Raw genomic sequence first — 20,685 nt, forward strand, 5'->3', positions numbered from 1 at the left:
TTCCTGTGTGCCTAACTTGGGAGGGAAATAGATACCAGGAGAGACTATCAAGGGGGATAAGATTTAACTTCACTTAAATCATAAGCTGACTTAGGACTGATAGATTTCTGGAAGCCACTCAAATGTGTAGAGAAATTGAAGGGTTTAGCTCTCTCTCTCTCTCTCTCTCTCTCTCTCTCTCTCTCTCTCTCTCTCTCTCTCTCTCCCTCTCCCTTCTCTTTTTTCTTTCTCTCCTCTCTCTCTTTCTTCTCTCTCTATCTATGCTCTCTTTCTGTCTCTGCATGTTTCTCTGTCTCTATCTCTCTTGGCATTTGATCTCTTCTGCTCTTTTTCTGATTCCCCCCCTTCTCTCTTTCTCTTTCTTACCATAGATAGATTGATAGAAAAAAGCAATATTTATGTTTTTGTGTATGAGGTTGGAGGGGGGGAAGGAGAGAGGGGAGGGAGGAGAAAGGAAAAGAGGAGGGAAAAAGAGAGGGGGGAGGAAGAGAAGACAGAGAGAGACAGAGAAGGGGGGGAGAGGAAAAGGGAGAGAGAGAGAGTCAGAGAAACACACACACACACACACACACACACACACAGAGAGAGAGAGAGAGAGAGAGAGAGAGAGAGAGAGAGAGAGAGACAGATGGAGAGAGATGAAATCCATAAGCTTGAATTGTTTTTGTTTTTTAATGATTCATTTATCATAAGAGGAAAAGGGTTGGCAATGGGAACCATTGACATTAGAATTGCTGCAACGTGTTTGGAACGAGCCATCCATTTTGCAGTGCAAAAAGCAGCTCATTTGGGCTAAGGACGAGTGCTCCCATCAACTCTTGGGGGGGGGGGCTTTTCCAGCTCCAGCCCTGGTGCTGTAGCATCCTGTTCCAGGCTGCTCTCTGATTAGATGCATGACGTCATCTGTGAAAGAAAAAGAGGCTAAATACCATGTTCCTCTTCTCAACAGTGGTGCTTAATCAAACAGGAAGCCTATAAAGTGAGCCTGGCGTCATCCTTGTTCTTCGCCGGTCTGCTCGTTGGAAATATCACCTTTGGCCCATTGTCAGATAAATTGGGCAGGAAGCCAGTGTATTTGACAGGTAAGAGACTCAAAGAAATGTCCCTTCAGGGACCAACAAGTTGACAATTTGAGAGGAACTGTATACAGGACTGAAGAAACCAGTGATTGAAAAGGCCATTTATTAGCTCCTAACTGTATGCTAAGAACTGGAGATCCATACACACTGCCATACCCCTAATAATACTCCTGAAGTCATGGGGAGGGGAACCACAGGACATGAGATTCATGGGAAGCCCCTCGGTCCAATCGGGGAATTAGTGAGGGGAAACAGTGAGGGGGCCTCCTCGGGATACCCCACCCTTATTTTCTGCATTTCTGAAAATGAATCTGGAGAGGTTGGTGCAGCCACTAGGACTTTTAGGGCTCCCTCTTAGATTTATAAAATCAGGGCATCTTGACATATTGCCAGAGGTTGGGCATGTCAAGAGGAATTCCTATGAGATACTCTAGGTCTGCTGCTTTGGGAACCATGGAAACAGGAAGCAGATCAAATCAAGAGAAGAGATGCAATTCTTTCATCCTTGGGAGGAAAGTGGTATCACCAGAAATGAATACTGAGGGAAAATAGGGTTGGGGGGGTCCCCTCTTTTCTCAACCCTTCATCAGAGGGTTATTATTTGTTCTTTGTTCTCAAAATGAACCATGACACCAGGGAGGCGATGCTATGACTTGCAAGTAATTGGATTTAAGTGAGGGAGGGCTGTATAGTCATCAGTCTTACTCTCACCTCTTTAGTCATCTGGGTCCAGTGGCAAGATATAGATCAGAATGACTGGAGATGGCCCTGGAAGGCAGTGCCCACTCAATGATTAAGGCTAGGTAAGAAATGAGGCAAAGAGTGGTCTCTTTCACCTAATCAAGGGATCTCACTTGTTCCTGGGCAAATGGGAGGTCCTTTGGTTGATGATAATGAAGAATTGGAGCTCTGGTCCTGATAGGCTATTTATGCAAGCCTAAAATGGTGGGGAAGAACCCCAACTGTGAAGGGACTGGCTTGTTAGAACTGCTGCATAGTGCACCCCAGTGTAGCTAGGCCAAAGATCACTACAAAATACAAGCAAGCAAGACAGTCTGCCCTCAAGAGCTTATATTCTAATGGAAGAAGATGGCTCATATAAGGAAGTAGTGACTAGTTTTGAACAGGGTCAGACATAGGACAAATGATTGACACATCATTTCCAAGACTGAACACTGTTTATTTCTTTATTCCTGTCGGAGCTGGAGTTGGAAGTAGAAGAAGGGTACACTGGTACAGCAACAAGACACAGGGATGACTAGGGAGCGGATTCATGTTAAACTTGTGGTCCTCTGCAATACCCAGATCCTTTTCAGATCAGTCACTAGCTAGTGATGACTTGTCTATCTTATACTTTTGAAGCTGATTTTTAAAAAATCTAAATGAATTCCAAAAGATTCATGATAGAAAATGCTACCCACGTCCAAAGAAAGAACCAATGGAGACTGAATGCTGATCAAAGTACGCTATTTTCACTTTTTTTTGTACTTGTTTCCTTTTTCTTCTTTCATCACATGACTAATATGGAAATAAGGGCAGATTGGTGGTACAGTGGATAGAGCACTATTCTTGGAGTCAGGAGGACAGGAGTTGGAATGCAGCCTCAGATTCTTGACTCTTGACTCTTACTAGCTTGGGCAAGTCATTTCACCCTGACTACCTCACATCTAAGGCCATCTTCAGTCACCCTGATTCATATCTGACCACTGGACCCAGATGTCTCTGGAGGAGAGAGTGAGACTGGTAACTTAGCAAATCTGATTCATGTGTTTGTCATGGCATCACCTCCCTGATGTTGTGGTCTTCTTCAAGAATGAAGGACAAAAAAAAGCAAGATGGAAATATGTTTTACATGACTGCACATATATAATCAAATCAAGTTGCTTGCCATTTTAGGGAGGAGGGAGAGAAGGGAGAGAGGGAGAAAATTTGAAACTCAAATTCTTTTTAAAATGGATTTTGAAAATTGTCTTTGTATGTAATTGGAAAAATACTATTTAAAATGGAATATAAATACAAATCTAAGAGTAAAAGTTTAGCTGAAGGAAATGGCAAATCCATTCCAGTATCTTTGCCAAGAAAACCCCAGATGGGTTCATGAAGGGTCAGATATAAAGAAGACCAACAAAAGCAACAATATTCTATTTATTTATTTTTTTTTACTAAATTTCATTGTATTAGGTCAGACCCCAAAAACCTAGTCTGTTGAGAGTTTTGGGGACCCTGTCTCACACAATTAGATGTGACCTTTCTCTAATGCAATGAGGTTATTGGACAGAGGCTGACTAGACCACCTTAATCAGTGAATAGAATATCCAGTTCATCATCAATTGCTAATTAGCAGGCAACATTCCCTTGTTCTAGTACAGTAATCATGTTACTTCTGTCTGAAGGAATTGATAGGACCTTTGAATGTTTAATTAGGTGTTACAAGTTAGCTGCTACAGACAGTCATAGCAGCTGTCATCATTTGATTTCCTATCATGATATTCGGAGAACCAACTCCCTCCCAGTGCACTCAATCATTATTTTTGAGGGATGAGAAGGTGAGGGAGAGAAGGGACAAAATCTTGCTGTCTGAAAGAATTTGTACAGAATGGCTTTTAAAAAATTCAGGGCTTTCTCCTGAAATCCTAATAGTTTGGCTTGTTTTGAAATGTCTATTTATAATACATTTATACCATGATGTAATTTGGCTCTTTGTTGTCCTCACTTCCAAACCTTTAATGACTGTTAAGTGTTGGCACCTTCATAAACCAAGGGAATTGGGACATGGGGATTTTCATTAGCTCATCACTGGAAAGGACAGTAATAAAATGTGGATTTATATTCGTTTAAACTGTAAGTCACTTCCCACCAATACTCAAAATGTCATTGAAAAGCATCTCCATCTCTGGGTTGAGAATGACAACTGATGCAGTTGCTTCCGTTCCCAACTGGGAAGAAACAGGGACTGGACTTCTTGAGTGGAAATTACATGAATTAGTTTAAATCCCAAATTTCACAGTGCCCCAATAGATATAGCCTTATTATCTTTACTTATCACATGTCCATGGAAGTTGTACTAGGTGCCACAAAAATTAAATCTTATGGAAAATAGGAACCCTTGGTTGGTGCTGATATATACATACAAATGTCTTCTTCAGTTCTTGAGTGGTTCTTTGGTCTCATCAATGTGTGCTGATCACCAGTGCTGATAGCAGTCCTGACCAGTTATTACCCATGTTCGCCCCTAGATTCTCCATGGAGAAGCCACCCAACATGCTAGAAGCCTTCCTTAGTGCTTTTTCTCTTTTATGGAGTCCTTGGGCTGTCCATTTAAGATTCCTCACTCTTGTCCCAAGGCCAATTCTTCTCCTTTTCAATTCTATATCTCTTTAGTTAGGCCTCTTATGTTTGTTTCTAAACATATCACCAACGGAAGCCCATCATGCATCTCTTCATTATCTTTGGTTGGACCATACCAGAAGGTTGAGAAATTATTTCTTCCCAAATTCTGGACATGAAACAGCTCTTGAGGAAGCCCAAGGTCATGTTAACCTTCTTGACTGCTGTGTCCCACTGTTGACTGCCAGATACTAGATGTAAAAATGCCAGATATACCCAAGTTTCTTGTTTTTGGGGTCTTTTAGAAGTGGGGGGCATGGGTTGAAATATCTTGTGGTTTAATATTTTTCACACACCTTTCTTTCTTTCTTTCTTTCTTTCTTTCTTTCTTTCTTTCTTTCTTTCTTTCTTCCTTCCTTCCTTCCTTCCTTCCTTCCTCTCTCTCTCTCTCTCTCTCTCTCTCTCTCTCTCTCTCTCTCTCTCTCTCTTTCTTTCTTTCTTTCTTTCTTTCTTTCTTTCTCCTATTTCCTGTCTGCAACCAGAGATGCTCTGAGGCAACCAACAGAAATTATTATCTTTTTTTTTCCCTTTGGGGAAGATGGTTGGGTGTGCACTCTAAACTCTACAATTCAATATTTGAATCCTACACTCCACTAAATGATTGCTGTCTGGTTCATGGCCCAAGGCAAGACTCAAACTAATAATTCTTTCTTTGTTTTTAATGATCCCTTCACTGCCCCAATGGTTATCCTCTTTTGAAAGAGGTTCTTTTCAACATTTTTTAGTTAGTTGTGCACATTTGTTGTTTGACTGACTTCCTGGGCTTTGATCCAGCTGATCTTAACTTTGTTTACTGGGTCTCAGAATCTTCTTTTGAAATGGATGACTTTAAGAACATTCTGATTTGGGGGTGCCCTCTCCAAGTGTCATCTGGCCCAAACTATTTCCATATTTCTCTCATTCTCAGCTTCTGCAGCTCTCTTCTCACCAAGCTCCTAATCCTTTTCCCATAAAAAACATTTCTTTTCCATTTTATCTATTTTTGAACATAATTATATTTTTCAATCATTCTACCCCACGCATTCAGCCCCTTTGTCAGCTTTGGCTTTAAACATTCCCTCTTCCCTCCCCAACTAGCTAACATTTCCCCTTCCCCCACCGCCTCCTTAATTTCTGGCTCATTTGTAACCTCAGAGACAACGTATGGCTAGACTGTAAATTCCCAGAGAGCATCATTTTCCTTTGCCTTCTTCCCAGCAAATAGGATACAGTTGATTAGAATAGGCACTTAAAATGTCTGAATAATAGCCAGGGCTTATATAATCCTTGAAGATTTCAAAGCACTTTGCAAATATTATCTCATTTGACCCTCACAGCAATCCTGGGAGGCAGGGCTGATGTCCCCATTTTACACTTGGGGAAACAGAAACAGAGGTTAATTGACTTGCCCAGGGTCACCTAGCTAGTAAACATCTGAAGTTAAATTTGAATTCAGGTCTTTTTTTACTCCAGGTTCAATCCTCTAGCCTCTTCACCATCTAGCTCACAGTATGAATAACTTAAGATAACAGAGTACTTAAGGGAGTAAAACTTGTTCATTTTTTTAGATTGTTTTTGATATTTCAGTTTGGTACTGATACTGCTGAGAAGCAGGTAGTAGAATTTATAGGAAAGACTATTTCTCCTATCCCAAATCCATTTTCTTTTTCAATATGAAAGGCAGTGAAGTATAATGGATGGAGAGCTAGTTTTGAAACTGAGTTCCCATAGTAAGCCATCCCTGGAGGCAGCAGTCATATTAGTGAGCAAAGCAGGTTCTTCCAAGAGCAGAACTAGGTCAGAAGCTATAGAAAGCAGGGCTCTTATACTTAAAATAAAGGGATTCCCAGACAGTGTGGGTGCCATGTCTTCTGTGGTGAGTGGGTGGAAAGCAAGTGATTTTCCAACATTAGGAACCTCTTCACACTTTCCAACCCATGCTTGGGGAATCGGACAGACCAAAAGGATTTGGGTCTAGAGATGAAATCCTGGGGTTGTATTTCAATGGGTTCAAGTTAATCTCAGTTAACACTGCTGTTTTATTATGCTTCTATTAATATAGTTAAATATTTTTTCCCTTACAAAAGTGGGAATTTGAGTAAATCGAAACAGTGGAAAAGAAGATGAAAGGGAGGAATCTAAAAAAGATGGGAGCATTAATTCTTGATCCGACTGGATAATCTACACCAATCCTCAAACTAAGGAAAGAATAGCATTGCTATAGGAGTTGGAGCAAGAAGTGTGGGACAGAAAACTTGCCGAGAGCCCAAGAGAAGCGGATGAGGCTCTGTGGTTTACTCCCGAATGACTTCTGGTATTGGCAGGTACACATGACAGCTAGGCTGGGTGTTGGACTGCTTCAGGGTGCCATACAGGATCAGGGACAGGTCATGGGTCTCCCTTTTGAATAACTCGAATTGTTCAATCAACCCTAAATTGGCCTCTGTGAAATTTCTACTGTTTGCTTCTGATTCTGCCCAATGAGACTAAGGCCCCCAAATGGGAACCCTTTAAATACTTGAAGATGGTCATCCTTTGTTTTTTCTTTCTCTACCTTTTCTTCTACCAGCCAAACCTTCCTAGATCTGTTAATCAATCCTCCCCTCTCTCCCCATCCCTACATACTCCTTTCAACCTTTGGCTCTAGGCATAGTAAACATATCAATTGCTCCTGGAAGGGTATGTCTGTTGACTGCCCTCTGGATCCACTCACCTCCCCTGTGACATCTATGACATTCTTGTGCTTGGTCACCATTTCCCCTTATGTGTTGTCTCCTTCTACTAAAGCATGCACTCCCTGAGGCAGAAACTCTCTCATTTAGAGTAAGCACTCAATCGACGCCTTTCCATTTGTTCATATAGTGGGCACTCCAACGCTTCACCATTCCGTTTGCCCAACCTTGACCATTGGTAAACTTGTCAATTATCAAAACGAATATAATATTCCAAGTCTAATGTGAGAAGAGTAAGGACTGCAGGACCATTGCTTCCTTTTTCCTGGCTGTCATCTTTCCATTAATGATTCCAATAAAGAGAATGCCCAGACCAATAAAACCATGGGTCCATGAATGCATAAAGTATATGGGGTGACTGAGACACTTGGGGTTCATACAGCATTACTGCTTTACATATGAGTATAGCACAAAGAGATAGTTATAATTAAAAACATTGAGTAGTAACCTTGGAATGCTGCTTCCTTGAATTGAAATGAATGACATAAAAGGTACGTCAACCTGATTTCCTAGCATCATTTAATTTCCTATGAAAATAATTGAATCTTTTCTTGAAAAAGATATTTAATAATATCTTTTTTTTACAATCTAAAAAAGAGGGGGGTGCGTTTTAATACTATCATGCTACTCCATAGCTCATGATTTTGTCATTTGAAGAAGAAATAGCTTGTGTTCTAGAAGTGGTTTGCGAAGATAGCTAAATGGCACTGGGAATCGCACATTTCCTATAGAAACTTGATTACAATTATGGTTAGGGTTCTATAACCGATTAGACCCATGGTGGAACTTATTGACTCTCTATTTGCAATGAAAAGTATAGGTAGTAGATTCGAATCATTCCTATAACTATTTATTAAGTGCTTACTTCATGAAAGATCCTCCACTAATTTTGGAAATGGAAAAAAGGAAATTCAGTCCCTGGCCTCATTCAGCTTAATCTCTATGAGAAGAAAAATGAGAAAATAATCATATAAACATAAATATCATAGACTTTCTATATTTCTTGAAAGTTTGCAAAACAATTTGCAAGTATTGTTATTTTAGCCTCATAACACATACCACATTTTACAAATGGTGAAACTGAGACAAATAAGATAAGTGGCTTACCCATGGTCACAGAGCGAATGAGTATCTGCTATACCATTTATTGCCCTTCTCTTCTTTACTGACTGAGGTAGGACTTGAACCTGGGTTCTCCTGACTTCACTTAATGTGCTTTGATGTCAACACTGTTCTTTCCACCCCCCCCCCCACTCTCTATAAAGTACCTTTATTTTAGTATTTTGCTATTGTATCTATGTCCCTCTATACACTGGGTGAGCAGAAGTACAGATTCTAGACTCTATACTGGGTGGTCAAGGGGAAACATAAGTGGGTCTTAGAGGACTGGGAAAGTCAGGCCAACTGGTCAAAGGGTGTCCAGGGGAACAGGCAGCAGGCCTTAGTATGGAATCATGTCAGTTGGCACTATAATTAGGCCTAATGCTGATGTATTCCCAAAGGAGGTCAGAGGTCTGTCCCGCTGTGGATAACATACCAACAAGGCCACCCAGAGACTTCATTGGTCTGCTTGGGTGTGGAGAACATTGATTTCCCAGTAAGAGATTAAAGGGCATTGCTTTCTTTGGTCAGGAGTCCACCATCTGTCAACAGCATCAAATGCTCAAAGTCCAAACTCCCTACTGAGCAAAAATAATTGTTGCAACAAAATCAGAGATTCCAAAATGGAATATACATTCAAGGTCATCTAGGGCCAGCTCATTCATTTAATGGAGACCCATATCAGTAATTAGAGAAAACAAAGCTAAGGGGGTAAGAAAGAGTTTTCTTCTTCTTTTAAATGTACTTATTCTCTTTTCTCCACTCATTGACTTAGCTCAGGCTCTCATTATCTGACATGAACTATTGCATTGAGTTTCTACTTGTTCTCCCTGCCTCCAGTCTCCCTTTCCTTCTGTCCATCTGACCAGGTCACTCCCCAGCTCCTGGAGCTTCTGCTTAGTTTTCTCCCTCAAGTGAAACTCCTTCTACCCAATTTATTCTCCACTTAGTTGGCAAAATTAAAATTATTTTATTTATTTAAGGTCATGGGGTTAAGTGACTTGCCCAAGGTCACACAGCTAGGTCATTGTTAAGTGTCTGAGGCCAGATTTGAGCTCCAGGCTCTATCCACTGAGCCACCTAGCTGCCCCAAGTTATTTTCTTAAGGTATAGGTTGGATCATGTCACTCTCCCTACTCAGAAAGTTCATTGGTTCTCAATTACAGCTGGGGTCAACTATGAAATTCTCTGTTTGGTATTTAAAGCCCTTAAAATTTAAAACTGTCAATTCTTGCCCTTCCTCCCTCCATACATTCTGCAGTCTACCTACAATGGTCTCCTTGTGGGTCTAACTTAGGTGTTTGTGTCTTTTCAGTGACCAGCTTCCATGCCTGGAATGCTCTTCCTCATTGCTGCCATCTTTTTTGCTTCTTTGGCTTCCTTCAAAATTTGACTAAAAGTCCATCTTCTGAGGTAGTACTCTCCTCAGTTTCTAGCATCCTCCCTCCCTCCTTATCTCTGTATATCTGGTGTACACCTAGTAATGAATATGCCCTCCCCCCTTAGAATGGAAGCTCAAGTCCCTCAACAGCTGGGAAGGTTTTTGTCATTCCTTACACCCGACCACATTGTAGGCACTTCAGAAATCCTAGTTCTCTGACTGAATGGCCAACATTGGTGGCTCCATATAGACTCTTTTGTCTGGCATTTAAAACTCTTAACCATCTGGCTGCAGTCCTTTCTGGCTTGATTTCCTCTTATTCTCTGTCATTTACAATATGTTCTGTGGCATTTGATCTTCCACTTCTGTGACCTGGGTACAGACTGTGCTTCATGGTTAGGATGCCCTGTTTCCTTTCCTGTGCCTCTTAGAAGCTCTGGTTCCATTTAAATTATTTTTGATGATATTTCCTTCTCTTCTAGAGGCCCTTTCTGAGTCTCTCTGGCATTAGCACCACACACCCTTCTTCCCTTATCTCTTTGAACTAGTTTGTTATCTCTTTTGCATTATTTCTTTGTGTCAGTACAAAAATAGAGTGTAAGCTCCTTGAGGGCAGGCTGTTTTCATTTTTTTCTTTGCATTCCCCAGAACTGATCATAGGGCTCGCAAAACAGGATGAACTTTCTACATTGAGGGGATGGGGCAGGTCTAAATAGAGGATGATCAGGAGGTAGATGGAGACTAGTGGAGATACTGAAGAGGACTTTGAATGCCCGTCTTGGCTTTGGAAATGGAGAGCTCTGGGGATTTGCTTGAAAATTTCTGCTTTTCCTTTTCCTTGATGCACATGTGTGGCTGGTGCAATTTTTTTTCTCAGACACAATTAGGGTAGTTTTGGGGGACTTGTTTCTAGAATGGAGAGGGGAGGAGAGGAGATTTTCTGGACTAATTGAACAAGAATCAGAAGATCAAAAGGGAGCCTGAAGGACCTTAAAAGGAATCTGAGAGGGAAGAGGTAGAATGCTAATAATCTAGAGCTAGAGGCCCTGGGTTCAAATCACAACCATGACATCTGCCCGTGCTGTCTAGGCAAAGTCAATTTGCTTCTCTGTCTCAGTTTCCTCACTTGGAAAGTTAGAGGGTTGGGTTGGATGGCCTTTAAAACCTTTTTGAACTCAAATCTATGTTTTCTTTTTAGACTGTCATCCTACCTAGGTGATAGCACCATGTAACAAATTAAGAGGATAGGACTGACAATTTTCTGTAGTGTCTAAGTTCCTTAAGGGAAGGTATAGTTTGTTTACTTCATATCCTCAGCCTTCTCCTAGCATCTTGCTTGTAGCAGGTTCTTGTTCCTGGTATTAGGAGGCTGAAGCCAGAAGGAACATTTGATCAGACCATTCGTCCTTCTGGTGATCAGGTCAGTATAGGCCAGTGAAGGCCAAGATGCAAGAGGAAGAGGAGAAGGCTCCAAGTGAAGTGCAGGAAGGGGGAAGGAATATTGAACTCTTGCTTATAGGCAATGTGGAAAAAATATTTAATAAAATAAATAAAAATACAACCAAATACAGATAATATTAACTTGTGGTTTTCTTCCTAAAATCAGTATAAAGCCCTTTGGGATTCTGATGTGCAATGTAGGCCCCCCCCCCTATTTTATCTGAGTTTGGCAATCCTGGTATGAGGATAAAGTAGTAGAGATGGCATCAGAAAGATCTGGGTTCAGATTCTGATGCTGATACTTAAAGAATCTTAGATCAAGAACTGGAAAGGAAACTCATCTGCCATCCAAATCAACCCTTTCCTTTTATCATTGAGGAAACTGGGGCCTAAGAAGCTTATGGGACTTCCCCACGGGAACACAAGACTAGTAAATGTTAGACTTGGTAGCTGTGTGAGCACGGGCAAATTGCTCAACTTTTCGCCTTTGATTTTGTCATCTGTAAAATGGCGGATGATAATACATTCTGGAGACTAGTAGGTTATTGAGTGGAAAACTCTTTATAAACTTTCAAGGGATACATAGATTATTTCATTATTGTTATTATATAATAGAAGGCCCAGTCAAGGCAGGTATGGATAATTGTGGGAGCTTCTGGACTAAATAATTAATAGGATTTGAAGTTATATTTAGAGACAGCATATTATAGTGGATAGAAAACTAGCCTTAGAGCCAGGAAGACTTGGGTTTCCATTTTACCTCTGACATCTCCTGACTCTGTGTGTGTGTGTGTGTGTGAGAGACCCTGGGCAAGTCACTGGCCCCTTTCTAACACTGTAATATAGATATTGGTCTGATTAGGTGGAAAGATTTGCCCAACTACGTTATATTTGATTTTGGGGCAATGCTGTTCTAGCCAGACTTCATGAATTTCATTCTCTATCTTTGCAGGTCTCTTTTTTGATGGGCTATATCTCTGCATTTGCCCCAAGTTACCAGGTCTTCGCGATGTCACGCCTTGGCGTTGGGGTTATGAATGGTGGAACAGTTTTAGTGTCATTTGTCTTGACACAGGAATATGTCGGGAAATCATTTGGGGCACTAACAGGTAAGAAGAGTAAAGGAGAGTCAGTGTAATCTTTATTGATCAGCCAGGCAATAAGAAATGTTCCGTGACTCTTTTTATGGATCTTGTGACCTCTCTGGCCAAACCACATCTCCTTGGCCAATGCTTCCCTCTACATGTTGTAGGTCAAGGACTAGTTTCCTTTTTTGTTTTCATCCCAAGTCCTTAGTAGAGGACTTGGAACATTGTAAATACTCAATGAATGTTTTTTCATTTATTTATTCATTCATTCATTAGTTCATTCATTCATTCAATCAATCATGGAAAGAAGCTATAGATGGATTTTAATTCAAATTTCCAAATCAAGATGATTTCCTCAGGGGTGCTTCTAAATCCAGGACACAAGGAGATTTGCACACAAAGAAATGGTAGAAAAGACCATTGCTGGGGTGGCTAGGTGGTGTAGTGGATAAAGCACCAGCCTTGGAGTCAGGAGTCTGGGTTCAAATATGGTCTCAGACACTTAATAATGACCTAGCTGTGTGGCCTTGGACAAGCCACTTAACCCCATTTGCCTTGCAAAAACCTAAAAAAAAAACCCCATTGCTGAGCATATGGAAGCCTGGAAAGAGAAACTTCTTAGTGGTGCATCCCTCCTCACTCCCAGGATTTCAACTAGTAGGTTCAAGTCAGAGGTAGGAGATTTTGCAGAGTAGTTGATAATTAGTTAATACTGATAGAGCTCTCCACATGGATAATCTCATGTGACCCTTACAACCAATCTGTGGGATCTTTATTCTCATCATATAAACCCATAGAGGAAAGTCAGAGAAGTTAGGGGACTTGACCAAGGCCTCAAGGCTAGTAAGTACCCGAGTAAGGATTTAACCCTTCCCTTCAAGCCTAGCATGCTCTCCACTATGTGAATAAAAGCACTAGGAGGTTGATTTAAGAGGCCACATTGGGAGGACAAAAAAAAATGGAGAAAGATGGAGCAAGAGGGAGGAAAAGAAAGTCTTAGGAGAATGAATAAAGGGGCCAGAACCTGAAACCACTTTCCAATAGGCATTTAATCTATTCTTTCTGGTTAGAGTGGAATGATTTTACCCACCCCACTGATACAGATTCATCTTCATCACCTTAGTCAATGGGCTGTGGGAGGTGATGAAGCTGATAAAATTTATTCTCCAAAGATCACCAGTCCCCTACAGATGAGCCTGTGCATGTACCTGAACTGGTCCTTGGATAATGGTCCTTCTATTTGTGACTCAGTGTTTGGGGATCACCCAGAACAGTGTGCACTTGGCAATCTTTGCCTTGGAGATCTAAAGGTCGCCCCCAAAACATAGCTATGGAGAGGCACCACATTTAATTTCAGCCTAACAAGATGGATCGTCCATGTCATAGGATAGAGCCATCCCTCTGTCACAGATGCTGGGCCTGGAGTTTGTCAGGAGGTGGTCTGCCTGAAGCCTGGGATGAGGACTCAGGATCCTCAGGCTCTGCACCTTTTTTATGGGTGGTGCCATCAATAGTCAGCAGGACTTGGAATCAGGAAGACCTAGTTTGAATCCCAACACTTATAATTCCCTCACTTACGCATTCTTAACCTCAGTTTCCTCATCTGTCAAATGGAGAATCTATCTCCTTGGGTCACTGTAAGGATCCAAATATCTGAAGAACTATATACATGCTAGCATTAAGAAGGGGAATAAAAAAGTCTTGTCCCTCCGAGAGCCCCATATCTCCTTCCCTGACAATGAGCTCTTACCCGCTGAGCTAATAATACATCCTCTTCCTTTCCAATCATGGGACCATTTCACTCTCTGGGATAGCAGAGGCTTCATTTTTTTTTAATGATGCACATGATTGGTTTCTTTTGCTTCATCCCTCTCTACAAAGCCTTGGCTTGCTCTGACCTGGGAAGGGAACTTTTTTTCAGTGGATCTCCTGTCTTCAGCAGTTAATTTAAAGCCTCCTTCCGTTCAGTTAATGCTTCTGGCCGGGCTAATAACCTTGTGAGGTAATTGAGGTGTCCTTTCTTCTCTCCTCTTCTGCCTCTTCTGCTCATGTGATGCTTCCTGCTCTGAGTCCTCTCCCTGAGTTCTTTGCCCTTCTCTCTGCCCAAACCTCCCACAGAGCAGCAAATTAATATCCCATGAAGCTCATAAAATCTAGAACAATGAAAGCACAAAATCAAATCCTCATGGCTTCCCCTAAGAAAAGCTGGAGGGCAGGGTTGGTTTCTGGGTTTTGTGTTCAAAGAATAAATCATCCTGAGGGCTGATGAATGGCTTCAGAGCAAGGATGCAGACATTTATTCTCCCTGGATCCCCATGAGGTCAAAGCAGACATTCGTTACAATCCCCATCTTACAGGGGAAGCCACTTGTCAGGGGCCAGAAGTGGACTTTTTAGTTGCGGCCTTGAAGCAATTTAGTTCAGTGAACATTGATTAAGCCCCTGCTGTGTGCTAGTCCTGGGCTGGACCCTGGGCACTTTCATCCAAGGACATAGGCTGTGTGACTGTGACAGGAACCAACTGTGAGCATGAGCCGGCCACTTAACGTCCCTAGGCCTCCGTTTCCTCATCTGCAAAGTGAAGGAGTTGTATGAGATCATCCCGAAGGACCCTTGCAGCTAAGATCCTCTAAATCTATTCCTGCCCAGATAATCATGCACAGTTTTAAAAGACTCGTCTATTTCTGATTATATTTAATTCTATTTTCTTTTTCCATTTTTTTTGCTGCCCTTTGTAAGCATCATATCCTCTTCCTATTACACCCTCCTCCTCACCCATGGAAGCTTCCTCATAATACCGAAAAAATAATTAAGCTACTGTGTCTGATAGTGTTTGTTACAGTATAACTGCTTAATAAATTCTCTTTATTCTCTCTCTCTCTCTCTCTCTCTCTCTCTCTCTCTCTCTCTCTCTCTCTCATTCTGCTCTCTGATGCCTCTGACTCCTGGCCAAAAACTCTCATTATAATTTCATTAGTAAGAAGCCAATTTTTGATGCTTTTTAATCAGATCTCTGATTTCTTGGTCTGCTTCCCTCCACTCCCCATAAGTATCCTATTCCTTCCTATTATTCCCTCCTCCTCACCCATGGAACCTTCCTCATAACACAGAAAATAATAGTTAAAGTGATGTAACCAATATGGCTGTTGTTTTTGATAGCGTTATATTATAACGGCTTAATAAATTCTCTTTATTCTCTCTGTCTCTGTCTCTGTCTCTCCCCCCTCTCTCCTCCCCGCCCTTTCTTCTGCTCTCTGCTGCCTCTGACTCCTGGCCAAAAACTCTCATTAGGATTTCATTAGTATGAAGCCAATTCCTGATGCTCTTGACATCAGATCTCTGATTCCTTGGTCTAGCAAAACCCTGGTGAAGAATCTTGCTTCATAGACTCAAGTCAACATTTATATTCTTAGTCTTATGGTCCTCCTGGTGATGCTGAGAAATTGGATGTCTAGCCTGGGGGTAACCCAGCCACTATGGATGAGAAGAAGGAAGGAAGGGGCGTTTCTTTCCACGGGCTGAGATTAATCCTTACAATTTGGCAGAATTTGGCAGCAATTGCATTCATTTATGGTGGTCTTTGTTGTTGTTGTTATGGTAGGGTAGCCAGGTGGCACAGTGGGTAGAGCACCAACCCCAAAGTTAGGAGGATCAAATTAGGCCTCAGATACTGCCTAGCTGTGTGACCTTGGGCAAGTCATTTACTCCTGACTGCCTTGAATCCAGAACCATCTCCAGTTGTCCTGATCCCTGTCTGGCCATTGGACCCAGCTGGCTCTGGAGGAGAAAGTGAGACTGGGGACTTGCACAGCAACTCCTCATTCAAATACAATTCATGTGTTTGTCATGATATCATGTCTGATGTCTTCTATGAGAACAAAGGACATCATCATGGGAGCTGGATGCTATGGTAGTCATGTATGTTGTTCTCCTGGCTCTGTTTACTTTGTTCTATATCAGTTCATGGAGGTCTCCCCGCGGTTGTCTGAATTCAGAGGATCATAGATTTTGAGCTGGAAGGGACAGAAAAGTCTACCCAGCTCAATGTTTTATGTTGTCTGACTCTCAATGGGCCAGACTTCTATTCCATTACATCCATGAACCAAAATTTGCTTAGCCATTTTTCAATCGATAGGCGTCCGCTTTGTTTCTAGCTTTTTGTTTTCACATAAAGGCCTTCCTGCCTCCTCATGTAGCTTTTCTCCAGGATTGTGAGATGACTTTGGGGCTCATTGTTTTCATTTCATTTCATTTTCAGGTTCACTGATCAACATGACGTTTGCAGTTGGCATCGCTTTCTATGCCATGCTAGGCTACTGCATCAGGGACTGGCGCTCTTTGGCGTTTATCTCCAATTCTCCTGGGGCCTTCTTCTTTCTCCTCTCCTAGTATGTTGGAAGGCTTTTCATGGCAGAAGCCAAAGTATTACCCTCTGATTCTTGGTTTTGTTTGTTTTCCAAATGGAAAGTATATGAACAGTATAGGGCTGGAATGACACAATGTCCAGTTTTTGATTCCTTTAGAAGCAAAAGATTCAAGGTGACAGCTCATTTCAGCTCAGCAAACATTATTATGTCTGCTGTGTACACTAGGAACAAAAAGACAAGATTCAATCAGTTGACATGCATTTATTAAGCACCTTTTAGTATCAAATGAGATATTAATACTGTGCTTAGCACATAGTAGGTACACAATAAAAATTTGTTCCCTTCTTCTACATGTGCCAAATTCTAGGTTAAAGGCAAGAACCCGTCCCTGCCCTCAGGGAGTTCACAGAATGAGACAACATGTAAAGAGCAATGTGCAAAGAAACTCTAAATGGGATAAATTATAAATAAACAAGAGAGGGAAAGAACTAATATTAAGGGGAATCTTAGAGGATCCTTTTTTTTTTTGGTTTTGCAAGGCAATGGATTAAGTGACTTGCTCAAGGTCACACAGTGTCTGAAGCTAGATTTGAATTCAGGTCCTTCTGACTCCAGGGCTAGTGCTCGATCCACTGTGCACCTAGCTGCCTCAAGGCTGAGATTTTAACTGGGGCTTGAAGCAAGCCAGGGAAGACAGCAGGTGGGGATGAGGATGGAGAGACATCTCAGTATGTGTTTAACCAATGGACTTTCTGGGAGCCAGGAAGTTGTGGGGATATGGAGCATTAAGGAGGCCAGTGTCACCATATCGAATAATATGTAGGAATCAATGAGGCACAAAACACTGGAAAATGGGGTGCAAGTTATTAGAAAGAGGATTTTATATTTGATCCTAGATCACTAGGAAGCCACTGAAATGTGTTAGCTAGGGAATGACATGGTCAGACCTAAACTTTAGGAAGATCAATTGGAAGGAAAATGTAGAGAGAAACTTGAGGCAGGGAGACCAATTGGTAAGCTATTGCAATACTCCAAGTATCAGGTGATAAGGACCTGGAACAGCACAATGGTTGTGGAGAGGAATGTTACAAAGATAGAAGCAAGCATCCTAAGAAACAGATTGGATATAGGAAGTAAAAGACAAGGAGGGGTCAAGGATGATACCTAGGTTTTGGGTCTGGGGACTAGGAGGATGGTGGATAGTGCCTTTTGATAGTGATAGGAAAATTAGGAAGAGATGATAACTTCATGGAAAATAGAATGAGTTCCATTTTGGACATGTTGAGATTAAGCTGTCTATGTGCTATCCAGTTCTAGATGTCTTAGACTAAGAGGCAGTTGGAGCTAAGAGATTGAAGATACAGATAGAATTGTATAAGTAGAGATGATCAGAGAGATAATAATTGAATCTGTGGGAGCTGAAGAGATTACCAAATAGTACAGAGGGAAGAGAGAATAGTGTCTGGCACAGTGCATACCCACAGGAAAAGGACAAGACATGGATGAAGTTAAGGAAATCGAGGGGAGGTCTGACAAGTCTGAGAGCCTGGAGAGAAAACCTAAAAAGAAAAGAGTAGCAAGTCTCAAAGGCTGCATAGAGCTCAAGAAGAATAAAGATTGAAAGAGGGCTAGTAGATTTTTTTAATTAAGAGGTGATTTGAGAACTTTGGAGACAACAATTTCTTTTCTTAAAATTTTTTTAAGGATCTAGATTTATTTTATATTATTACAATAATTTTGTTTTAAGAGTAAACATAAACCTCTCTCTCTACACCCCCCCAGAAGATGAGAAACCTCAAGAATAGAGAGAGAGAGAGAAAAAAAATGTACTTCAGTCTGTGCTCAGATTCCAATAGCTCTTTCACTGGGATGAGTTGCCTTCTTATAAGTCCACCACAGCAGTTGCTTCAATATTTTCCCCACAGTTGCTATTACCAGCTGGACCTCCACTCTATTCCTCCCCACTCTCATTTATTCTATTCTCTCTCTCTCCTTTCATCCTGGCCCTGTCCAAAAGTATTTTTATCTGAGTACCATCTCCCTCAATCTTCCCTCTCTTCTATCACCTATTTCTTGCTTCCCTCCCCATCCCCCCCTTATTCCATCCTTTTCTTCTCATTTTTCTCTAGGGTAAGATAGATTTCCTCACCCTATTAAATGTGTATGTTATTTCCTCTCTGAGCCATTTCTGATGAGAATGAAGGCTCACTCATTCCCCCTTCCCTTCCCCCTTTCCACTCCATTGAAAAAGCTTTTTCTTGACTCATGTGAAGTTTCTTAGCTTCTTCTTTATCTCCTTTCCCTTCCTCCTAGTACTTTCCTTTAAAAACCATTGACTCCATCTTTTTACTATATTATACCATTATATTCCACTCCTTCCTGTGGCCTTTCTATATATAATCCTTCTGACAGTTCTTATAAATGAGAAAGTTCATATGAGTTATCAATATCTTCTTCCCATACAGGAATACAAATAGTTACATATCATTAATTCCTCATAGTTAGTCCTTCTCTTCCACCCCCCTCTCTGGTTCACCAGAGTCTTGTACTTGGAGATCAAACTTTTTGCTCAGCTCTGATTGTTTCAATAGGAAAGTTTGAAAGTCCCCTGTTTCATTGAAAGTCCATCTTTTCCCCTGAAAGAGGATGTTCAGTTTTGCTGGGTAGTTGATTCTCGCTTGTAAACCAAGATCTTTTGCCTTCCGGAATATCATATTCCAATCCCTATGAGTCCTTAATGTAGATGCTGCCAGATCCTGTGTAATCTTGACTATGGAGCCTCAGTAGTTAAATTGTTTATTTCTGGCAGCTTTTAGAATTTTCTCTTTGATTTGGGAATTTTGGAATTTGGCTATAATATTCCTGGAAGTTTTTCTTTTGGGATCCCTTTCAGGGGGTGACCAGTGAATTCCCTCAATTTCTATTTTACCCTTTGCTTCTAGGATCTCAGGGCAATTTTGCTGTATTATTTCTTGAAAAATGAAGTCTAGGCTATTTTCCTGGTTGTGACTTTTAGATAGCCCAATAATTTTTAAATTATTTCTTCTGGATCTGTTTTTCTGGATTTTGTTTTTCCAATGAGATATTTCACATTTTCTTCTATTTTTTGGCTTTTTTGGAAGTTTTGTTTCTTCTTGATTTCTTGCAAAGTCATCAGCTTCCTTTAGTTCCATTCTGCATTTGAAGGAGTTATTTTCTTCAGAGAGCTTTTTTTTTAATCTCCTTTTCCAGCTGGCCAATTCTTCTTTTTAAGGCATTCTTCTCCTCATTTGCCTTTTTGTTTTGCTTTTCCATTAGGTCTAAACTGGTTTTTCACATATTATTTTCCTCAGTAATTTTTTTGTATTTCTTTCACCAAGCTGTTGATTTGGTTTTCATGATTTTTCTGCATCGATATCATTTCTCCTCCAATTTTTCCTCCACCTCCCTTAATTGCTTTTCAAAGTCTTTTTTTGAGCTCATCTATAGTCTGAGCCCATTTTCTATTTCTCTTGGAGGCTTTGGATGCAAAAGCTTCGATTTTGTTGTCATCTGAGTATGTGTTTTCATCTTCCATGGGACTAAATTAATTCTCTATGGTCAGATTCTTCTTTTTCTGTTGTTTACTCATTTCCTCAGCCCAAGACTAATTTACATACAGCACTTCCAAGGCTTTAGGGTTTTTTTGGGGGGACACCCCACTGGGACCTTTATTCCTCCAAGGTCTTATGCAATCTTGCCTGTGCTTTGATATGTAGATGACCACAGCACTCCCCTCTGCCCTGGAGCTGTAAGGAGGAGCCCTGCTCAGCTATCTTAGTATGGAAGGCCAAACTGCAACCTGGATCTGAGTGTGGGCAAACAGCAGAGTCCTGCCCCAGGGAGAGCAGAGAAATTTTTGTAGTCTCCCCTGACCCCCTTACTGTCTGTGGACTGTATTTTGGAGGTACAGGCTGGTTTCCCCAGAGGTTCTGAGACCAGTGCTCCCTCACTCCACACTCATTATGGTGTAGCAGAATTCTCTCCCTGCCCCTTCAAACTGTTCCCGGGCTGTGACTGGGGCTTTTTCCAACTCCTGGTTCTTGTGAGACACACCTTTCCTGTGGAACTTCTAAGTTATCTTGGACTGGGAAAATGTATCACTCAGTCTTTC

The 20,685-nt window shown here is 41.2% G+C and overlaps 1 protein-coding gene across 1 annotated transcript in view; it reads left to right on the forward strand.

Annotated features, from left to right (window-relative positions):
* The window catches only part of LOC141522616 (solute carrier family 22 member 15-like), a 90,895-nt gene that overhangs the window by 17,786 nt on the left and 52,424 nt on the right, over positions 1 to 20,685 (forward strand). The window contains 4 exon segments of the mRNA XM_074236162.1: positions 950 to 1,082; positions 12,052 to 12,064; positions 12,066 to 12,208; positions 16,445 to 16,574. Of these exon segments, the coding sequence (XP_074092263.1) occupies positions 950 to 1,082; positions 12,052 to 12,064; positions 12,066 to 12,208; positions 16,445 to 16,574 (419 nt within the window).

Source organism: Macrotis lagotis, chromosome 4 (genome assembly GCF_037893015.1).
Source record: "Macrotis lagotis isolate mMagLag1 chromosome 4, bilby.v1.9.chrom.fasta, whole genome shotgun sequence".
In the NCBI taxonomy this organism is placed as follows: domain Eukaryota; kingdom Metazoa; phylum Chordata; class Mammalia; order Peramelemorphia; family Peramelidae; genus Macrotis; species Macrotis lagotis.